Raw genomic sequence first — 19,688 nt, 5'->3', positions numbered from 1 at the left:
CCTCCCAAAATGCTGGGATTATAGGCGTGAGCCACTGTGCCTGGCCTTATTTTTAATTATTCTTATTTACAGATGAAAAAATAGAGTCATACAGAGGCTAAGTAACTTTCCCAAGGCACACAGCCAGTGTAGGGCAGAACTGGCAAGTCTGACTGCAGAGTCAGAGTCCCGAACCACTGCACTTCATAAAATGTTTTCTGTAAACCAACTCAGCCCTTTAATACCCCTGTATGAAGAATTGGCTTGGTGAAGCCCAGAGTCAAATGCTGTGGATAACTGTTGTCTTTCATTACTTTTATTTTTTTAAAAGAAGTTGTCAGATTAATTTTTTTTTTTTTTTTGAGACGGATTCTCACTGTTGCCCAAGTTGGAGTGCAGTAGCACAATCTAGACTCACTGCAGCCTCCACCTCCCAGATTCAAGTGATTCTTCTGCCTCAGCCACCCAAGTAGCTGGGACTACAGGCGCGTGCCACCACATCCAGCTAATTTTTTTGTATTTTTAGTAGAGACAGGGTTTCACCATATTGGCCAGGCTGGCCTCGAACTCCTGACTTCGTGATCAGCCCGCCTTGGCATCCCAAAGTGCTGGGATTACTGGCATGAGCCACTGTCTCTGGTCGTATTAATTTTTAAAAGTATATGCTTACCTGAAAGTTCTGTTTAAACAGTTTCAAGCATTGGTGAAGTTTTGGAGTAAGCCTAAACGTATAGGTGTTTCTTAGGCTCTTATAGAACCAAGATATAGACTTTAACATGCTTCAAGTGGGTTCATCAGCTGAAGTGCTTTCTAGACAGATTGTTTATAGCTGAAAAAATGTCAAAGAAGGTTTAAATGGGGATAAACTCTATATACATACATACATACATATATACATACACACATATTATGTGTATGTTTGTGTGTGATTACAATACAACATAAACAAAGGCATAAAATTCACTCAGATGGTTAGGTCAGAGCTGCTTTATTACTACTCTGTAGAGGCAAATATGGAATAAAGCTCTCTTTTTCAGTATCAGTGTAATCTTTGCAAAAATAGAATTTAAAATACTATATTAGATCACTCCTAAGACACTATAACAATATTTTGAGGCAGTGATTAAAATTATATACAGAAGTTAGTAGCTGGTACAGTGTCACTATGAATTTTACCTATAAATGATAGTATGGACTCATTTCCTTTGCTAAATGATTTTTGTTGTTAGAAAAAAATTCTAGGCTGCTTATTTGGCAGTCTGTCTTACCCAGATGAATTCTAAATTTACTCTGCTTGGGTTTTCACTACAGTTTGAGCATCCCTAATCTGAAAATCCAAAATCTGAAATGCTTCAAAATCCAAGACCCTTTAAGCACTGATGTGATGCCACAAGTGGAAAATTTTATACCTGACATCATGTGACAGGTTACAGTCAAAATTTTGTTTAATGCACAAAATTACCAAAAATATTGTATAAAACTACCTTCAGGCTATATGTATAAGGTGTATATGAAAAATAAATGAATTTTGTGTTTAGACTTGGGTTCTGTCCCCAAGATAACTCATTAGGTATATGCACATATTCCAAAATCCAAAACAAATCAGAAACACTTCTGGTGTTAAGCATTTTGGATAAGGGATACCCAACCTGTAAAAACTAACTTCCTTAATTAAATACTGAAGGTAGATAATTTTTTAAAGTGATAGCCTTAAGAGCTCAAGTTACTGAATATTAAATGTTCTGCTTGCGAATAGTGAAATAAGTGAAAAGGCTGTGAGATACTACTAGAATTCTGGTTAATATAAGGCCAGAAAACATTTCCTAATTACTGGGAGCATTTTTTATATGCTAGCAGTTTGTTTAGTGTGTTATATACATAAAATGTAATTCTCATGATAATCTAGCTCCATCTAAAGCATGACATAGAATATAGATGGTCCCCGACCTAGGGTGGTTTGACTTACAGTTTTTCAATTTTATGATGGTGTGAAAGGGAGGTGCATTAAGTAGAAACTGTACTTTGAATTCTGAAGTCTGATATTTTCTCACACTAGTGATACATGGGACGATAGTCTTTCCTAGTGCTGGGCAGCAGCAGCCTGGAGCCGCAGCTCCTGGTCAGCTATGAGATCACAAGGGTAAACAGCCTTACCCTACAGTGTACGTTGTCGCCAGATGACTTTTTTTTTGCTGAACTATAGGCTTATGTAAGTGTTCTAAGCACATATAAGTTAGGCCAGGCTAAGCTATGATGTTCGATAGATGTGTTAAATGCATTTTGACTTAGGATATTTTCCACTTAGAATGGGTTTATTGTGGTACATAACTGTACTTTAAGTCAAGGCACATCTGTATAATAAAAATATAACAAAAGGCATTGGCCATGATAAGGTTAACTAGTTTGTGAAATTGGTTTCAATTTTTAATACATGCATATACATTTGTATACATAGTACATGTATGTAAATGTGTTTTCAGACATGGTGTAAAATGTATTTCTTACTATAGGAAATGGTGTAAAAGTTTGAAAATCACTGTGCTTCTTAAGTCAAACTGAACTTGGATGTTTTATGAGAGGCCCTCTGATTATATTAAATACATATACAGGTAACAGTAATACACTGTTAGTGTCTTCTCGAATCAAGATAACAGTAGTAAATCATGCTATCCACATTATAGGGAGCTTTCAGTAAATATTAATGGACATGATAATTTTTGGTATAAGTACTTTATGCTTATTAGATTACGATAGGCTATTCTGGAGAATAAACTTTAAACAGTTGGAATATTTAGTGCTTGTAAAGATTGAGTACTTCAGACCATTCATTATGTTGTCATTTTCAAATAATTTGATAGTAAAATTTACCTCAAACTTATTTTAGATCATAAGCCTGCTTTGCTAAGTTGATAACTCACTATATGAATTCATTTTTGTGGTGGTATAAACGCTAAGTATTTTATGTTTGATTTAAAGATTTTCTAACTGCTTAACATTTGTGGCTTAATTGTTAATTAGAAAAGTTATAATTAAGATTTTAAAATTCTGTTTAGAAATTATTTCTTAACATAAATTTAGGTGTGGGATGGTGATACTGCCAGACAAGTTCAGAGAATATCATGCTTCCAGTCTACTGTAAAGGTAAAATCTTAAGTAAATATGAGTTTTTATGGCAATCTATTTTTGTCTCAGAAGACATGGTTTAAAAAGTTAGACGAAATTACTTTTGTGGGTCTTAATGAATTATTTCTTCCCACACACTTGTAGTCATTTGCTTCGTGTAAGATCAGATTTTTGAGAGCACATGTATTAAGTGTTAGAATGTTTCAATTTGAAATTAGAGCAAGGGATAATTCCAATAGCAAGATAAGGAAAAAAGGTAGTACCCGGTATGTTTTTTGTAGGTAATTCTAGGAAGAGATATTACTTGCAGAATGACCATAATAGTAGCTGGTCTGTTTTCTTTATACTTTGAATTTAAAATATAGAGTTATTTGTCCCGTGACCTCTGCCTTCTCTAAGGTCACAAAAGCAAGACATGTCAGTTACTTAGTTTCAAAACTAAAAATCTTACATAGCTAATTTGCTGCTACTGTTAGGTTTTTTCCTTTTACAAACAATTATTTATTGGGGCTTATGATATGACAGAAGCTCTGCTACATTTTAAAGAAACAAACATAGATAAGACTTGGTTGCTTGTGATTCCTACAGAAATAAGTGTTCAGAGAAAGTGCCACTGTTTTTTAGTAATGTAAGCAAGTTTTGGAAAAGATAGTAGTAGTAGTAGATGTTCCCTCATTTACTTTAGGGATAACTGACCTCCATATTGGAGCTGTTTTGTTTCTTTTTTTTCTTAATGTAAAAAGAATTGCTGTGTGCCAATAGTTAGAATAGTTCATTTTTTCCCACAAAGGCAGAATCTCTGGTAGCCGTCTCATGGCACTGTGCTGTTCAAAATATCAACTTAGTCAAGTTTCAGGGGAAGAAAATGCCATGTACTATATATACTTTTATCTAACTTAACAGTGGATTTTTAAAGAAGTCATTAAAGTATTGATTTGATTAAAATATCTATATGTGACCTGAAATGATGCGCCTTTTACATTCCTTTAAAAATATTCTTGCTCTCTGAAAAACTAAGGTCATTAAGAAGGAACAAAGAAAGAGAAAAAAATTTAATGCATTTGGGGGAAATTCCGTTTGGTAAACTGTGTTATGAACTGGTTATAGGAACTGGTCACTAAAAAAGTATCTTATTCCAATATAGTGAAAGTAGTTTTAAAAGGGGTTTTACTGTAATGTGAGTCAGCTAGATATTTGTGTTTTTCTCCTGCTGTGATCCTGTTTCACATAAAAATTGTTAAAAAATAGCATTGCACTCATTTAGTTTAGTGGTTCAGTTGTTCTTGAATAGATAGTTTATCCAAGAAATTTATATCCCTAATATGAGAAATACTATCATTTATTTTTTGAACTAGCAAAATTTTTTATAAGGGTTGATGTTAGCAAGGAGATAGTGAAATTGGCATTTTATTGCATATTGAGACTATAAATTGATATGATCTTCCCGGAAGGTAGTTTGGCATTATGAATGAATCTAAATAAATTATTATAGGCATTAATCCAGTGATCATTCTAGAAAACTCTTTAAAGGAAATAATCAGAAAATAGGGCAGAAATTTATGAACAGAAATGTGTACTACAAATACATTTTTATAAATGGATGATTGGAAGTGCCCTAAATGTCTTATAAGAAAATACATTATGGTAGATATATATACTAAAATTTATATTTCAGAAGAATATTAAAAGAGGAAAATGCTAGTGGTAAAACGTTAAGTAACAAAAACATATATTATCCTCAACAAAATACTATCAAACCAAATTCAGCAACATCTAAAAAGAATTATACGCCATGACCAAGCGAGATTTATCCCTGGAATATGAGCTTAGTTTAACATCTGAAAATTCATCAGTGAAATGCACCATAGTAAGAATAAAGGACAAAAACCACAGGATCATCTCAATAGAAACAGCGAAAGCATTTGACAAACTCCAGCACCCTTTCATGATAAAAATACTCAGCAAACTAGGAATAGATGAGAATTTCCTCAACCTAATAAAGGGCTTCTGTGAAAATCTCAAGGCTAATTTCGTATTAATGGTGAAAGGCTAGGCTGGGTGTGGTGGTTCATGCCTGCAATCCCAGCACTTTGGGAGACCAAGGTGGGTGGATTGCTTGAGCTCAGGAGTTCAAGACCAGCCTGAGCAACATGGTGAAACTTCTTCTCTACAAAAAAAAAAGGAAGAAAAATTAGCCAGGCCTGGTGGCACATGTCTGTAATCCCAGTTATTTGGGAGGCTGAGGTGGAAGGATTGCTTGAGTCCAGGAGATCGAGGCTGCAGTGAGTTGTACTTGTGCCACTGCACTGTAGCCTGGGCGATAGAGCAAGACCCTGTCTCAAAAAAACTAATAAAATAAAAATTTTAAAAAATGGTGAAAGACAAATAATTTCCCCCAAAGATCAGGCACAAGATAAGGATGTCTGCTCTCAGCACATCTGTTTAACATTGTACTGGAGGTTCTAGCCAGGGCAGTTGGACAATAAAAAAGATAAATGACATCCATATTGGAAAGGAAGAAATAAAACTATCTCTATTCCCAAATGACATAATCTTGTGTATATAGAAAATCCTAAGTCCACAACCAAACTATTGAGGCTAGTAAATGGATTTAGCAAGGTTTCAGGATATAATATCAACACACAAAAATCAATTGTATTTCTATTCACTAGCAATGAACATTCCAAAAATTAAGAAACAATTCCATTTACAGCAGCATCCAAAAGAATAAAATACTCAGAAATAGATTTAGTCTGGGTGGGGTGGCTTATGCCTATAATCCTAGCACTTTGGGAGGCCAAGGTGGGAGGATTGCTTGAGGTCAGGAGTTCACGACTAACCTGGCCAACATAGCAATACCCCATCACTATTAAAAGAAATTTGAAGTAGTATGAAACTTATATACCAAAAACTACAAAACATTGTTGAAAATTATTAAAGATCTAAATAAATGGAAAGACATCCTGAGTGCATGGATCAGATTTACTATTGTTATGATTCCACCACTACCCATGTTGATCTACAGGTTGAAGCCAATCTTTATCAAAATTGTAGCTGGCTTGTTTTTTTTTGTTTTGTTTTGTTTTGAGAAATTTACAAGCTGATCCTAAAATTCATATGGGAGTGCAAGGGACCCAGAATAGCCGAAACAATCTTAAAATGGAAAAACAAAGTTCCAAGACACACTTCCCAATTTCAAAACTTAATATGAAGCTACAGTAGTCAAGACAGTGTGGTATTGGCATAATGATAGACATGCAGATCAGTGGAACAGAATTAAAGGCCTAGAAGTAAAGTCTCACATAGCCAATTGATTTTTTGACAAGAACGCCAAGAACCTTTAATGGGAGAAAGAATAGTCTCTTCAAAAAAGATGCTGTGTCAATTGGACATCCACATACAAAATAATGAAATTTTATCCCTACCGCATGTCATATCCAAAAGTCAACTCAAAATGGGTCAAAGACCCAAATGTACGAGCTGAAACTACAAAAATCTTGGAAGAAATATAGGAGTACATCTTCGTGACCTTGGGCTAGGTATCTTAAATATGGTATCAGAAGCATATCAACAACAACAAAAAAAGATAAATTGGACCTCATCAGAATGAAAAGTTTTTGTGCTTCAAAGTGAAAAGACAACATACAGAATTGGAGAAAATATTTTCAAATTGTATATCTGATAAGGGAATTGTGTCTACAATATATGAAGAATTCAATAAAAAAGCAAATACTCCAATTAAAAATAGACAAGATTTGAAAGAAAGAAATTTCTCCAAAGAAGATAAACAAATGGCAAATAAGCACATGAAAAAGAGGTTCAACATCATTAGTCATTAGAGAAATGCAAGTCAAAGCCACAGTGAAATACTATTTCCTACATACTAGAGTGGCTAATATCTAAAAGACAAGTGTTGGCAAGAATGTGGAGCAATTGTAACCTTCATACATTGCTGGTGGGATCTAGAATGATACAATACCTTGGAAAACAGTTTAAACAGAATTATCATTTGACCCAGCAGTCTTACTCCTTGGTATATCCCCAAGAGATATGAAAATGTAAGTTCATATAAAAATGTGTACATGATTGTTCATAGCAACATTATTCATAATAGTCAAAAATGGAAACCTATATGTCCATCAGCTGATGAATAAACACAATGTATATCCACACAGTGGAATACTATTTGGCAATAAAAAATGAAACACTGGCATTAAAAATTCAGAGATTAGACAGAGTAGGACCACTAGAAATATAAACTGCATTGGTTATTTTCAACTCTTTTTAATCCAACAGTTTTAAAAGCAGCCTAGGCAAGATTACCAGAAGCTCTGCCTTTTATTTTCTGTTCTTCTGTCTCTCTCTTGCCCTTGTCTGACTCAGAGTCAGTGGGCGAGGAGAGTACTATTAAAGGTAAAGGGCTTATATGGTACTTGAAACACTCACTTTCCTGAGTCTACCAAATGTATAGAATTGAGAAGACTTGGGTGTTATTTATTCTAAAGATACAGAGAAACTAAGGTCATAGTTTCAGTTTGATTTAAAACGGAGTTTAAGCAATTGTGTATTAGTAATTTATTACTCAGTAACAAATTACCTCAAAACTTAGTGGCTTAAAACAATAAACATTTGTGGCCAGGTGCGGTGGCTCACGCTTGTAATCCCAGCACTTTGGGAGGCCGAGGCGGGCGGATCACGAGGTCAGGAGATCGAGACCACGGTGAAACCCCGTCTCTACTAAAAAAAAAAAAAAAAATTAGCCGGGCGTGGTGGCGGGCGCCTGTAGTCCCAGCTACTCAGAGAGGCTGAGGCAGGAGAATGGCGTGAACCCGGGAGGCGGAGCTTGCAGTGAGCCGAGATTGTGCCACTGCACTCCAGCCTGGGCGACAGAGCGAGACTCCGTCTCAAAAAAAAACAAAAAACAATACACATTTGTCATCTCACAGTGTTTGTGATTAGGACTAGAGAGCATCTTATCTGGGTGGTTCTGGCTCAGGGCCTCTCCTGAGGCTCCTGCTGTCTGAAGGCCGGACTGCGGTGGAGGAGCTGCGTCCCAGGAGGCTCACGTACGTGCTTGGCAAGTTAGTGCTGGTTGTTGCCCAGAAGCCTCAGCTCTTTGCTACATGGACCTTTCTCCATGTGACTGCTTTAGTGTCTTCACCTTAGAGCACGTGATCCAAGAGAGAACAAGGAGGAGGCCACAGTATCTTTTATGACTTAGTCTTGTAAGTCACACACCATTCCTCTTGCCAGATTCTGTTTGGTAGAAGCTAGTCACTTAGTAGTGCCCACATGCTCTACTAAGGAGAAATAAGCTCCACCTAGTGAAGGAAGGGGTTAAGAACTTGTGGATATATTTTTAAACCACTGAACAATGACTGCTTGAGTTTCTAACCTGATATACATTTCAAATAAATTTTGCAGTGTTTAACTGTTCTTCAGAGACTAGATGTTTGGCTTTCTGGTGGGAATGACCTGTGTGTGTGGAACCGAAAATTAGATCTCCTGTGTAAGACTAGCCACCTTTCTGATACAGGTAAAAAACAAATCAAGGTAATTTTGAACTCTGATTAACAGACTAGAAGACACAGCAGATCTTCAGAGAGACTTTCCATAAGTAGAAAGGTCAATAAAGGGGATTTTTCTTTTTCAGTTCTGAAGATAACAGGTAGCCATATTCAATTCAGATCGGGGTTGTGTAAAATATATTTTTATCCTGAATCGGGAGGAGAAGACTCCACTCAAGAACAACCTTTTCCAGTGCTCTTGGGCTATTTTCCTGAACTGTGTTTGGTGAGCACGCCGATACCTAGAAGCAGACCCTTACAACTTTACAGTAGCATTTGTGGGGTCATTAACTTTGAATAAATGCCTAAGGATGACCTCTTTTTACAATTGTCCTTACCAAAAAGTTCATACATGTGCAAGCTTACTGATAAAGTTTCATGTTCTCAGAATTCTGTGTACATACGCTTTTGGTTTCAACAGAAAAAAAATAATCAAATCAGTTTTGACTTTTTGATACCAAGGTTGATCTTAAAAAATAAAATCTATTTTTAGAGTAAAATATTTAAATGAGTAGATTTTAATAACAACCTTGAAATCACACTAACTATTGTTATTTCTAAAAATAATCAAATGAGCCTGGGTATCCTAGAAGGAACATTATTGTGCATGTTGTTGACATTTCAACGGTAGCAGGAGCCCTGTGAATTGAATTTAGTTACTAATAGGAGCTAGCTTAGCTCCACATAGATATTTTAAAGTATCAGAAACATAATGACTTAGGAAAACTAAATCCGTACATTGCTAGGGTTTACAGTTTAACCACTCGGTTCAACATTTGATTACTAATAGTCTTGCTCAAATCTAGAATATATTTCGCTGTTTACTATTATCATGAATTATGTATCTTTATGTTCATTTTTCTCTCTCTTTCACTAGCCTGTGGTTTTTCATGAATTTTATTTTGGTAAAGTTATATTGTAAAATGTTGAAATTGGGGCTGAAAAGAATCTTCTGTGTGTTCCTGGAAATAGCCACCTCTTATTGCAGTCTCCCTTTGTTTTGCAAGTTATCTTTAAGTACTATATATTAAATCATTACAATACTGCCGTTTATCAGTGTCTCAAGAGTTAACAGAAGGCTTTGAGGGTATCTATGGGAAAGCCTTGAGAAGGCCATGGGCTACCATTGGTGAGCTGTTCATCATTTGGGTTTTCCAAATTACTGGAGGCCAGATTGTTAATAGTGTTATTAGATCCTTATGTCATGATGTCCTTTCATAAGCCCTGCTTGATTTATGGACTGGTGGAGCTTTTACAAGCAGTTATTCTGTGTTTGGAAATAAGCAAAGATAATCTTAGTCGATGTGATACAATGGAAGGAGCCCTGGACTAAAACACAGGGCACCCGTGTCCTTTCCAGTAATATGTTTTGTGATTCTGAGTATTAGGTTGCTACATCTGGATTGGTGGGCTTCTAGTATTTTCACATATAATTTAGTGAAAGATTTTTAAACAAGCTGTTTTCTGCATTTAGAATTCTTCTCTTGCTACCCACCCCGCTGTTCTCCCATGTCCTCTGTCTTCTCTGTACCACTCCTTTGCCTTCCTTGCAGCACCATATCCTCCTCCTTGTACATGGAAAAATACAAAACCTACTGTTAAAATACACCTATGTGGAGAAAAATCTTGGCCAGAAATACTATCCAAATCACAACAGTCAGTCCTTTGATGGATGGGAAGGATAAGCAAATGACTAGACCATTTTCTACACTTGCATATATATTATAAATTACATATATATCATAATGGAAAAATTAAACAGGTTTGTTTTTTGCCAACACGTGGTGGTTCTAATATATCAACTCTTTTATTCGTGCTGACAGAAGCAAAATTGTAACATGCCTTGTAGAAGTTATGGTTACACTAAAATCATTATTCGGTTATGAAAAGGTACTCAGACCTCTTTACTTAAATAAGTGAAATGTGTTAGAATGTTGAATCTGATTCTTTCAATAATAGAAGAAAATTTGTACATATATTAATGGATCACAAACATGCTATTTGAAGGCTGCTTTCTTAGCTGCTGACTGTTGGCTAGTTCATTCAGTGCCAGGGAGCCTGCTCAGGCTTCTTAAGTTTACATGAAGGAAAACCCCAGTTTTACGTCACTTTTGAGCTAGCCATCGTGTAAATGGTTGATGGTGATTATCTTAAGGGATCCCTGGTAAATAAGTGTGAATTGCTGAATCTACCACTTTATCACAATAGTAAAAAAAAGTACAAAAAAAATCAACCCCGTATTCTGCTCTTAATAAATCAATAATGTCTTCCAAAAGTCTCAGAAACCCACATTTAACAAAATCATTTTCCATGAGTAGGCAAGCAAGGAAGTGTGTGTGGAGCTAGTTCTGTGTGCTTTATCTTCTTTATGGAAAACGACTGACATAAAACTGAGAATGTTTTTGTTTCTGATATAATCTGTGAGAAAAATAATTTGACCTTTGTTTTATATGTTTTTGGAGGTATTAGTGCTTTGGTTGAAATACCTAAGAACTGTGTTGTGGCAGCAGTTGGCAAAGAACTGAGTGAGTATGAATTTTTTTCTTTTTGTGTATTTTGAACGAGAATTGTATACACATGCTGGAAGGACTAAAGCAATTTTTTATTTAGGGGACATCTGCATGTGCCCCACTCTTGGCTTCTTGGGATCGTTGAAGTGATACAGAGACTGAGATATTTTCAGGATGTTAGGCCAGGTTTCTTTTTCTTATGAGTCTTTTAATCAGTGTGTTAGCTTGGTTAAACAGTATATTGCTTGTTATTCCAAAATTCCAGTCTCAAGATCACTTCATAATATTCCAACTAAAGTAGAATTTCCCATAAGTTCAGTGTGTATCAGAAAGAGTTCTCTTTTTCTATTGACTGAAAAACCTTCTTTTGACAACCACAGTTTGAATATGAGTGGCTGTCAGGATTAAATAACCTGGTTAGAGATTTGTAGTTTGGTAAAATATTGTCAGAGACACAGAAAGAAGCAAGGCATGACCTATCTTCCAGAGAGAAATGTGAGAAAGAAAAGATACTTTCGTAATTTGAAAAGGACACGATCTCTGAGACTTGTCACTTCTCAGGTGTTAGTCATCCTAATCTTTGAGCATCCACAGCACTTGGTCCAGTGGCGTATTTTTAAAACACTCAGTACATTGACGGTAAGCCTGTTTATAAACAAGTCCTTCTCCCACTCTAGACTGAGCATTTGTGACTGGGCCTTATTCACATTTGGTACCTAGAGTTCCTGGAACATAAATGTTTAGCAAATGTTGATAGAATCCACGTCAGTGGATTTTATTATGGGTTTTCTGTATTGATTAAAGTTAGGATTTATACTAGTTTAAATGAAACTGTATTTGTTAAAGTCAGATAATGAGTAAAGCAACACATTGAACATTACTATAGTCAGAAGAACTGCATGATATATAAACATTATAAGACATACTCAGAGAATTTATAATTTAATGGTATATGCCTAGGAATCAGAAGCTTTTTAAAAAAGAAACTGCTTACATCTTCACTAAGTTGAAGTTAAACTTGGATTTGCAGCTTATTCTGTAGCAGTGCTTACTGGCCTGGGGACATGAGTAGAGAAAGCTGATGGTGGAGGTGATTGAGGGATGTGGGCTAGTCACTGATTAGGGAGGGAGTGAGTTGAGATAGCCAGACATCCATTGAAACCCTAGAGAGAATGGGAGCTTCACTGTTTGGAAAAGTCAGTAAAGGAAGAGAGTTCTTCAGGACACATTCAGTATGGGTTTTAGTAGATCATCTCAAACATCTCAAGCATTTTGAAAGAAATAGTTTAAAGTAGTATGAATAAGGCTTTTTTTTGGAGACGGGTTTTTCAGTACGGTAGGTATTTTTCACTTAATGAAATGTTCGTTTTTAGAGCAGGAGTAGTATTTTATCCTCTTACAGCATTGTAATAAAATTTTATCTGTCTTTTTCATTTAGTAATTTTCAGGTTGGTAGCACCCACAGAAGGATCACTAGAATGGGATATTCTTGAAGTTAAGCACCTCCTTGATCACCAGGATAATATTCTCTCCTTGATTAATGTCAATGGTAAGCTCATTGTGTACATTTATTATGTACAATTTTGTGCGTGTTAACACAACCTGCTCTGAACACGAGCCTTGCTTTGTTCTGGGATTCTAGAATAAGTCACTAAAATAATGGGATTGTCATTCTCTTTTACTCTGAAGTTTTAGCTGGTGGAGCTGAGCAAGTTTCCTAGATTGCTAGGTCTAAGATTTAGGGACAAGGAAGTGTAAGGCAGAGAAAAGAAAATAGAGGAGAACATAATGATCTCAGGCACTGCTTGGTAGCTGTGGGATGACCGTCACAGGCTGTTTCAGCATTTTTGGCAGCTGTTTCTGGCTAGTTCCTCTTTTGTAGAGAGATTGGAAATGTGCCCTTTTGTCTTGCTGTCCACACCATACAATATCACATAGCAAGTTATACACTTAGACTAGAATGAGCAGGATTCAAGCCAGTTGTAATCCTGATTGAAGACTCTCAAAGAATAACACCAAACTAAAGTAAAAGTCTGCAGAACATGGGTCAGGTCTTCCCTTCCTCGTGGTGGGGGTTTTGACTCGCCGTACATCCTATTTGGCTTCCTAAATGATTTTAATGAGTATCTCCTGTGAGCTAAATCTGACATCAGATGGCAAGATCACAAACCACTGATCTTGACATTCAGTTCACTTGCAAATAAGTGACAGCTTATATCACCAGAACTGTGCTGGGTGATTTGTATATGAAGTCACATGAGAGGGCTTTGGTGGCTTCAGTTTGATAGTCTGGTGGAGCCTGCAGGACGTTCCTGTAAGGATGCTTGGGAGTATGATATAGTGGGAGGACTAGACAGCACCCCAGCAACATATCTCCCTGAGGCCTGGCTTGGCTTTGTTTTTTTTGTTTGTTTGTTTTTTTGAGACGGAGTCTCCCTGTGTCGCCCAGGCTGGAGTTCAGTGGCATGGTCTGGACTCACTGCAAGCTCTGCCTCCCGGGTTCAAGCGATTCTTCTGCCTTAGCCTCCCAAATAGCTGGGACTACAGGTGCAAGCCACCATGCCCGGCTAATTTTTGTATTTTTAGTAGAGACGGGGTTTCTCCATATCGGCCAGGCTGGTCTCGAACTCCTGACCTCATGATCCACCTGCCTCAGCCTCCCAAAGTGCTGAGATTACAGGCATGAGCCACCAAGCCCGGCCGGCTTTGTTTTTAAGCAGTATTTTGCGTGAACGTGACACAAAGGGGAGTGAGGGGCACAGAGAGGTACCAAGTCTAGTCTCCATTTGTGTCCATTCAGTCACATGTTCAGATACACCAGTAAGAATGTCCCTCCCAGCTCCAAAATCTTCCTCCCAAATAGCCATCTTATTGTAAAACTCAGCTGCAGGTCTTTCTAAGGCCTAGATTGTCTGTGTTGATAGAAATAACAATGGTTGCTGGTGTCCCTTTAATTTTCTCTGGGGGCTCTTTTTCTCTAGCCATGGATGGAGACATAGCACAGAAGGCAAGTTCTTATTTGGGAAGCCCTCTGAAGCCTCATTGGTGACACTGAGTCTTAAGTCTCAAGTTCCCAGGGCTGCTGAGAAAAGCCCAGCAGTATTCGGCCCATTACACTGGTCACGCTTAGTTATTTTGCTTTAGCAGCGAAGCACTGGTACCATTGAGCCAGCATGGTTACTTAAATAAAGATGATAGGATGGTACAAGATAGCCTGAACTTCATGGCACATCTTTTACCATGTGATATGCAGAGGAACTTACAGCAGTTTCTGAAAGCTTTCTTTGAGTATTCCTTTGCCAAATTCGTAAGGGGAAAAAAGGGAAAACTAAAGAAAAAAGTTGTTTATGAAAGTTACAGAAAGCCTCATGCACTTTTTGCTGTTTTTTATGATCTTTTAAAAAAATTTCTTCTAAAAAAATGGGATACATGTGCAGAATGTGCAGGTTTGTTACATAGGTATACGTGTGCCATGATGGTTTGCTGCACCTATCAACCTGTCCTCTCAGTTTCCTCCCCTTCCCCACAACAGGTACTGGTATGTGTTGTTCCCCTCTCTGTGTCCATATGTTCTCATTGTTCAGTTTCCAGTTAGAGTGAGAACACGCAGCATTTGATTTTCTGTTCCTGTGTTAGTTTGCTGAGGATGATGGCTTCCAGCTTCATGACTATGTCCCTGCAAAGGACATGATCTCATTCCTTTTTATGGCTGCATAGTATTCCATGGTGTATATGTGCCACATTTTCTTTATGCAGTCTTATCATTGATGGGCATTTGGGTTGGTTCCATATCTTTGCTCTTGTAAATAGTGATGTAGTAAACATACGTGTGCATGTGTCTTTGTAGTAGAATGATTTATATCCTTTGGGTGTATTCCCAAAGTAATGGGATTGCTGGGTCAAATGGTATTTCAGAAGACAAACGCCATACTGTCTTCTACAATGGGTGAACTAATTTACACTCCCACCAACAGTGTAAAAGTGTTCTTCCTATTCTCCACAGCCTTGTCAGCATCTGTAGTTTCCTGACTTTTTAATAATTGCCATTCTGACTGGTGTGAGATGGTATCTCATTGTGATTTTGATTTGCATTTCTCTAATGATCAGTGATGTTGAGCTTTTTTTCATATGTTTTTTGGCCACATAAATGTCTTGAGAAGTGCCTGTTCATATCCTTTGCCCACTTTCTGATGGGGTTGTTTTTTCTTGTAAATTTAAGTTCCTTGTAAATTCTGGATATTAGACCTTTGTCAGATGGGTAGATTGCAACAATTTTCTCCCATTTTGTAGATTGCCTTTTCACTCTGATGGTAGTTTCTTTTGCTGTGCAGAAGCTCTTTAGTTTCATTAGATCCCATTTGTCAGCTTTGGCTTTTGTTGCAATTGCTTTTGGCATCTTTATCATGAAGTCTTTGCCCATGCCTGTGTCCTGAATGGTATTGCCTAGATTTTCTTCTAGGGTTTTTATGGTTTTAGGTCTTATTAAGTCTTTAATTCATCTTGAGTTAATTTTTGTATAAGGTGTAAGGAAGGGGTCCAGTGTCTGTTTTCTGCATATGGCTAGCCAGTTTTCTTAGCACCATTTACTGAATAGGAGATCCTTTCCCCATTGCTTGTTTTTGTCAGGTTTGTTGAAGATCAGATGACTGTAGATGTGTGGTGTTATTTCTGAGGTCTCTATTCTGCTCCATTGGTCTATATGTCTGTCTTGGTACCAGTTCCATGCTGTTTTAGTTACTGTAGCCTTGTAGTATAGTTTGAAGTCAGGTAATGTGATGTCTCCAGCTTTGTTCTTTTTGCTTAGGATTGTCTTGGCTATACGGGGTCTTCTTTGATTCTGTATGAAATTTAAAATAGTTTTTTTCTAATTCTGTGAAGAATGTCAATAGTAGTTTGATGGGAATAGCATTGAATCTGTAAATTACTTTAGGCAGTATGGCCATTTTCACAATATTGATTCTTCCTATCTATGAGGATGAAATGTTTTTCCATTTATATGTGTCCTCTATTATTCCTTGAGCAGTGGTTTGTAGTTCTCTTTGAAGAGGTCCTTTACATCCCTTGTTAGCTGCATTCCTAGGTACTTTATTCTCTTTGTAGCGATTGTGAATGGGAGTTCATGATTTGGCTGCTTGTCTATTGTTGGTGTAAAGGAATTCTTGTGATTTTTACACATTGATTTTGTATCCTGAGACTTTGTTGAAGTTGCTTATCAGTTTAAGGAGTTTTTTGGGCTGAGATGGTGGGGTTTTCTAAATATACAATCGTGTCATCTGTAAACAGAGACAATTTGAACTCCTCTCTTCCTATTTGAATACCCTTTCTTTCTTTCTCTTTCCTGATTGCCCTGGCCAGAACTTCCAATACTGTGTTGAATAGGAGTGGTGAAAGAGGGCATTCTTGTCCTGTACCAGGTTTCAAAGGGAATGCTTCCAGTTTTTGCCCATTCATACGATATTGGCTGTGGGTTTCTTATAAATAGCTCTTATTATTTTTAGATATGTTCCATCAATACCTAGTTTATTGAGGATTTTTAATATGAAGGGATGTTAAATTTTATCAAAGGCCTTTTCTGCATCTATTGAGATAATCGTGTGGTTTTTGTCATTGGTTCTGTTTATGTGATGGATTAAGTTTATTGATTTGCGTATGTTGAACCAGCCTTGCATCCCAGGGATGAAGCCGACTTGATCATGGTAGATAAGCTTTTTGATGTGCTGCTGGATTTGGTTTGCCAGTATTTTATTGAGGATTTTCGCATCGATGTTCATAAGGGATATTGGCCTGAAGTTTTCTTTTTTTTGTTGTGTCTCTTCCTAGTTTTGGTGTCAGGATGATGCTGGCTTCATAAAATGAATTAGGAAGTCCCTCCTTTTCAGTTGTTTGGAATGGTTTCACAAGGAATGGTACCAGCTCCTCTTTGTACCTCTGGTAGAATTCAGCTGTGAATCCATGTGGTCCTGGGCTTTTTTTGGTTGGTAGGCCATTAATTACTGCCTCAATTTCAGAACTTGTTATTGGTCTATTCAGGGATTCGACTTCTTCCTGGTTTAGTCTTAGGAGGGTGTATGTGTCCAGGAATTTATTCATCTCTTCTAGATTTTCTAGTTTGTGTAGAGGTGTTTATAGTATTATCTGATGGTAGTTTGTATTTCTGTGGGATCAGTGGTGCTGTTCCCTTTATCATCTTTTATTGTGTCTATTTGATTCTTCTCTCTTTTTGTCTTTATAAGTCTAGCTAGTGGTCTATCTATTTTGTTAATTTTTTCAAAAAACCAGCTTCTGGATTCATTGATTTTTTTGGAGAGTTTTTGTTGTCTCTGTCTCCTTCAGTTCTTCTCGGATCTTAGTTATTTCTTGTCTTCTTCTAGCTTTTGGATTAGTACTTTTTACTTTATAAACTCTATGACTATAAAATTATACTACAGATAATAAATAAGCCAAAAGCGTATTTAGGAATCAAACATGACCAAGTAGTCTGTTAAAATTTGAAAATGATTTGCTGACAGTCTCATCTTGCAGTACATAGGCATGTTAGCCATGATGTGGATGTCAGTGATCCTGAAATGTTTATGTTGTACAGTTCCCTGCTTCACTTGCAGCTCTGCTCCTTTCTCTTCACCCATTACCAATGAAAGATATGGCCAGTTGCTTGGGATTGTACATCACAGGGCAAATCTGTTTTCAGAGGGGCGGCCCCAGGGCAACCTTAGAATTGTAGGACACAACACCAACAAGTGTGGATAATGAATACCAGATTTGCTAAAAAGACTGGAATGCCCAGGCGGAAGGTTTTCTAAGACAGACAAAAAATGACTGATAATCTCTCCAGGCAGAAGGCTCTGGGTGCTCCTTTATTTTATTCCTTTTCTTGTATCATGTTGCCAGTATCTTGTGGTAATCATGAAGTGTTAGTACTTGTGAGGGATGGATAGACAGATACCAGGTGAGATTTTCATACTAAATGGCTTTTGATACAGGATGAAAATCCATCCACTAATAATACATCATTGAGGTTGTTTGTCATGAAACATTTTGAATGACCTATTTGGGAATTAGTTTGCCATGGGTAAACTGCTTAAAAATATGTGCTGATTGGCCAGGCGTGGTGACTCACGCCTGTAATCCCAGCACTTTGGGAGCCTGAGGTGGGTGGATCACCTGAGTCCAGGAGTTTGAGACCAGCCTGGCCAACATGGCGAAACCCGTCACTACTAAAAATACAAAAATTAACCAGGTGTGGTGTCACATGCCTGTAGTCCCAGCTACACAGGAGGCTGAGGCAGGAATCGCTTGAACTTGGGAGGTGGAGGTTACAGGGAGCCAAGATTGTGTTACTGCACTCCAGCCTGGGTGATAGAGTGAGACTTCATCTCAAAAAAAAAAAAAAAAAAAAAAAGTGCTGATTGAGCTGAATGCCGTATTTTATTTTTAGGGAAAATTCCAACTGGTCATTAATATTTTGTTTCTACTGCATGGAGGAATCACAGACACTTGGAGGATTAAGTCAGAGCAAGCAGCTGCATGGTCTCAGTAGGTTAATTCTGTGTTATGACTGCAGATGCAGAGTGAGAGTCAAGGGGAATCTTCACTCCTTAGCTTCTCTGGTTCTTTTGCAGTTTGAATGAAATAGGAAAAAGGAGGGAAAGGTGTGGGAAAGAAGGTCCTGGGAAGATGAGTACTGCCTTAACTTTCCAACTACTAAAACTAGAAGCCCGTTTTGCTCCACAGATGAGAAGTGATTTCTCCACAGAGCAAGTTCTATAGAGTCTGTTAATAAACTATAGAAATTAGATATTAATAATCTACCTATTATGGCCTTGGAGTCAAGACAAATAATGTTTACATGTAGGATTGCTGGTAATTCTGTATCTCTTAAGAGATTGTTCACGTGGTCATTAGAGATTTCTGTCGTGCTGGTTTATTTGATAAATGAAATAATTAAATCATAATTACTCATCTATGTATTCCTAAATTAACAAGTAATAGGATGTTTTAATACGATTAATGTGGAATAATACCAGGGGCTCAAAATACTACCAGGGGCGCAAAGATAACATTTGATGTCTTTTTAAAATGGCTACACGTTTATTATTCAATTTGATTTTTATAGTCGTCTCATTTAATGCATGAGAAATCCAAGATAAAGGTTAAACTACTTCCCAAAGACCACCTGGCTAGCAACAGGCAGAGCCAAAATCAGAACTTGGGTTTCTAGACTAAGTGCATTATACTCTTCTGTTTTACCCTAAATATGTAATATAAATAAATTACACTTATTTGAAATAAGTCTAGCAGTTGTACATTTTCTATTAAATATATAGTGTGTAAAGTATATAATATGTAAAATGGAAAAAAATTCTTTTTTTTGTTTTTTGTTTTTTTTTTTTTTTTGAGACGGAGTCTCGCTTTGTCACCCAGGCTGGAGTGCAGTGGCGCGATCTCGGCTCACTGCAAGCTCTGCCTCCTGGGTTCACGTCATTCTCCTGCCGCAGTCTCCCGAGTAGCT

The 19,688-nt window shown here is 37.1% G+C and overlaps 1 protein-coding gene across 2 annotated transcripts in view; it reads left to right on the top strand.

Moving 5' to 3' along the window:
• The window catches only part of WDR41 (WD repeat domain 41), a 58,472-nt gene that overhangs the window by 24,508 nt on the left and 14,276 nt on the right, over positions 1 to 19,688 (top strand). For both annotated transcript variants that reach the window (XM_030800381.1, XM_003261499.4), the window contains exons 5-8: positions 3,058 to 3,120; positions 8,527 to 8,638; positions 11,132 to 11,194; positions 12,618 to 12,728. In XM_030800381.1, coding sequence (XP_030656241.1) covers positions 3,058 to 3,120; positions 8,527 to 8,638; positions 11,132 to 11,194; positions 12,618 to 12,728 — 349 coding nt within the window. The remainder of the gene's footprint in view (positions 1 to 3,057; positions 3,121 to 8,526; positions 8,639 to 11,131; positions 11,195 to 12,617; positions 12,729 to 19,688) is intronic.

This window comes from Nomascus leucogenys, chromosome 2 (assembly GCF_006542625.1).
Source record: "Nomascus leucogenys isolate Asia chromosome 2, Asia_NLE_v1, whole genome shotgun sequence".
Taxonomy (NCBI): Eukaryota; Metazoa; Chordata; class Mammalia; order Primates; family Hylobatidae; genus Nomascus; species Nomascus leucogenys.
This window is presented reverse-complemented; position numbering and strand designations above follow the sequence as displayed.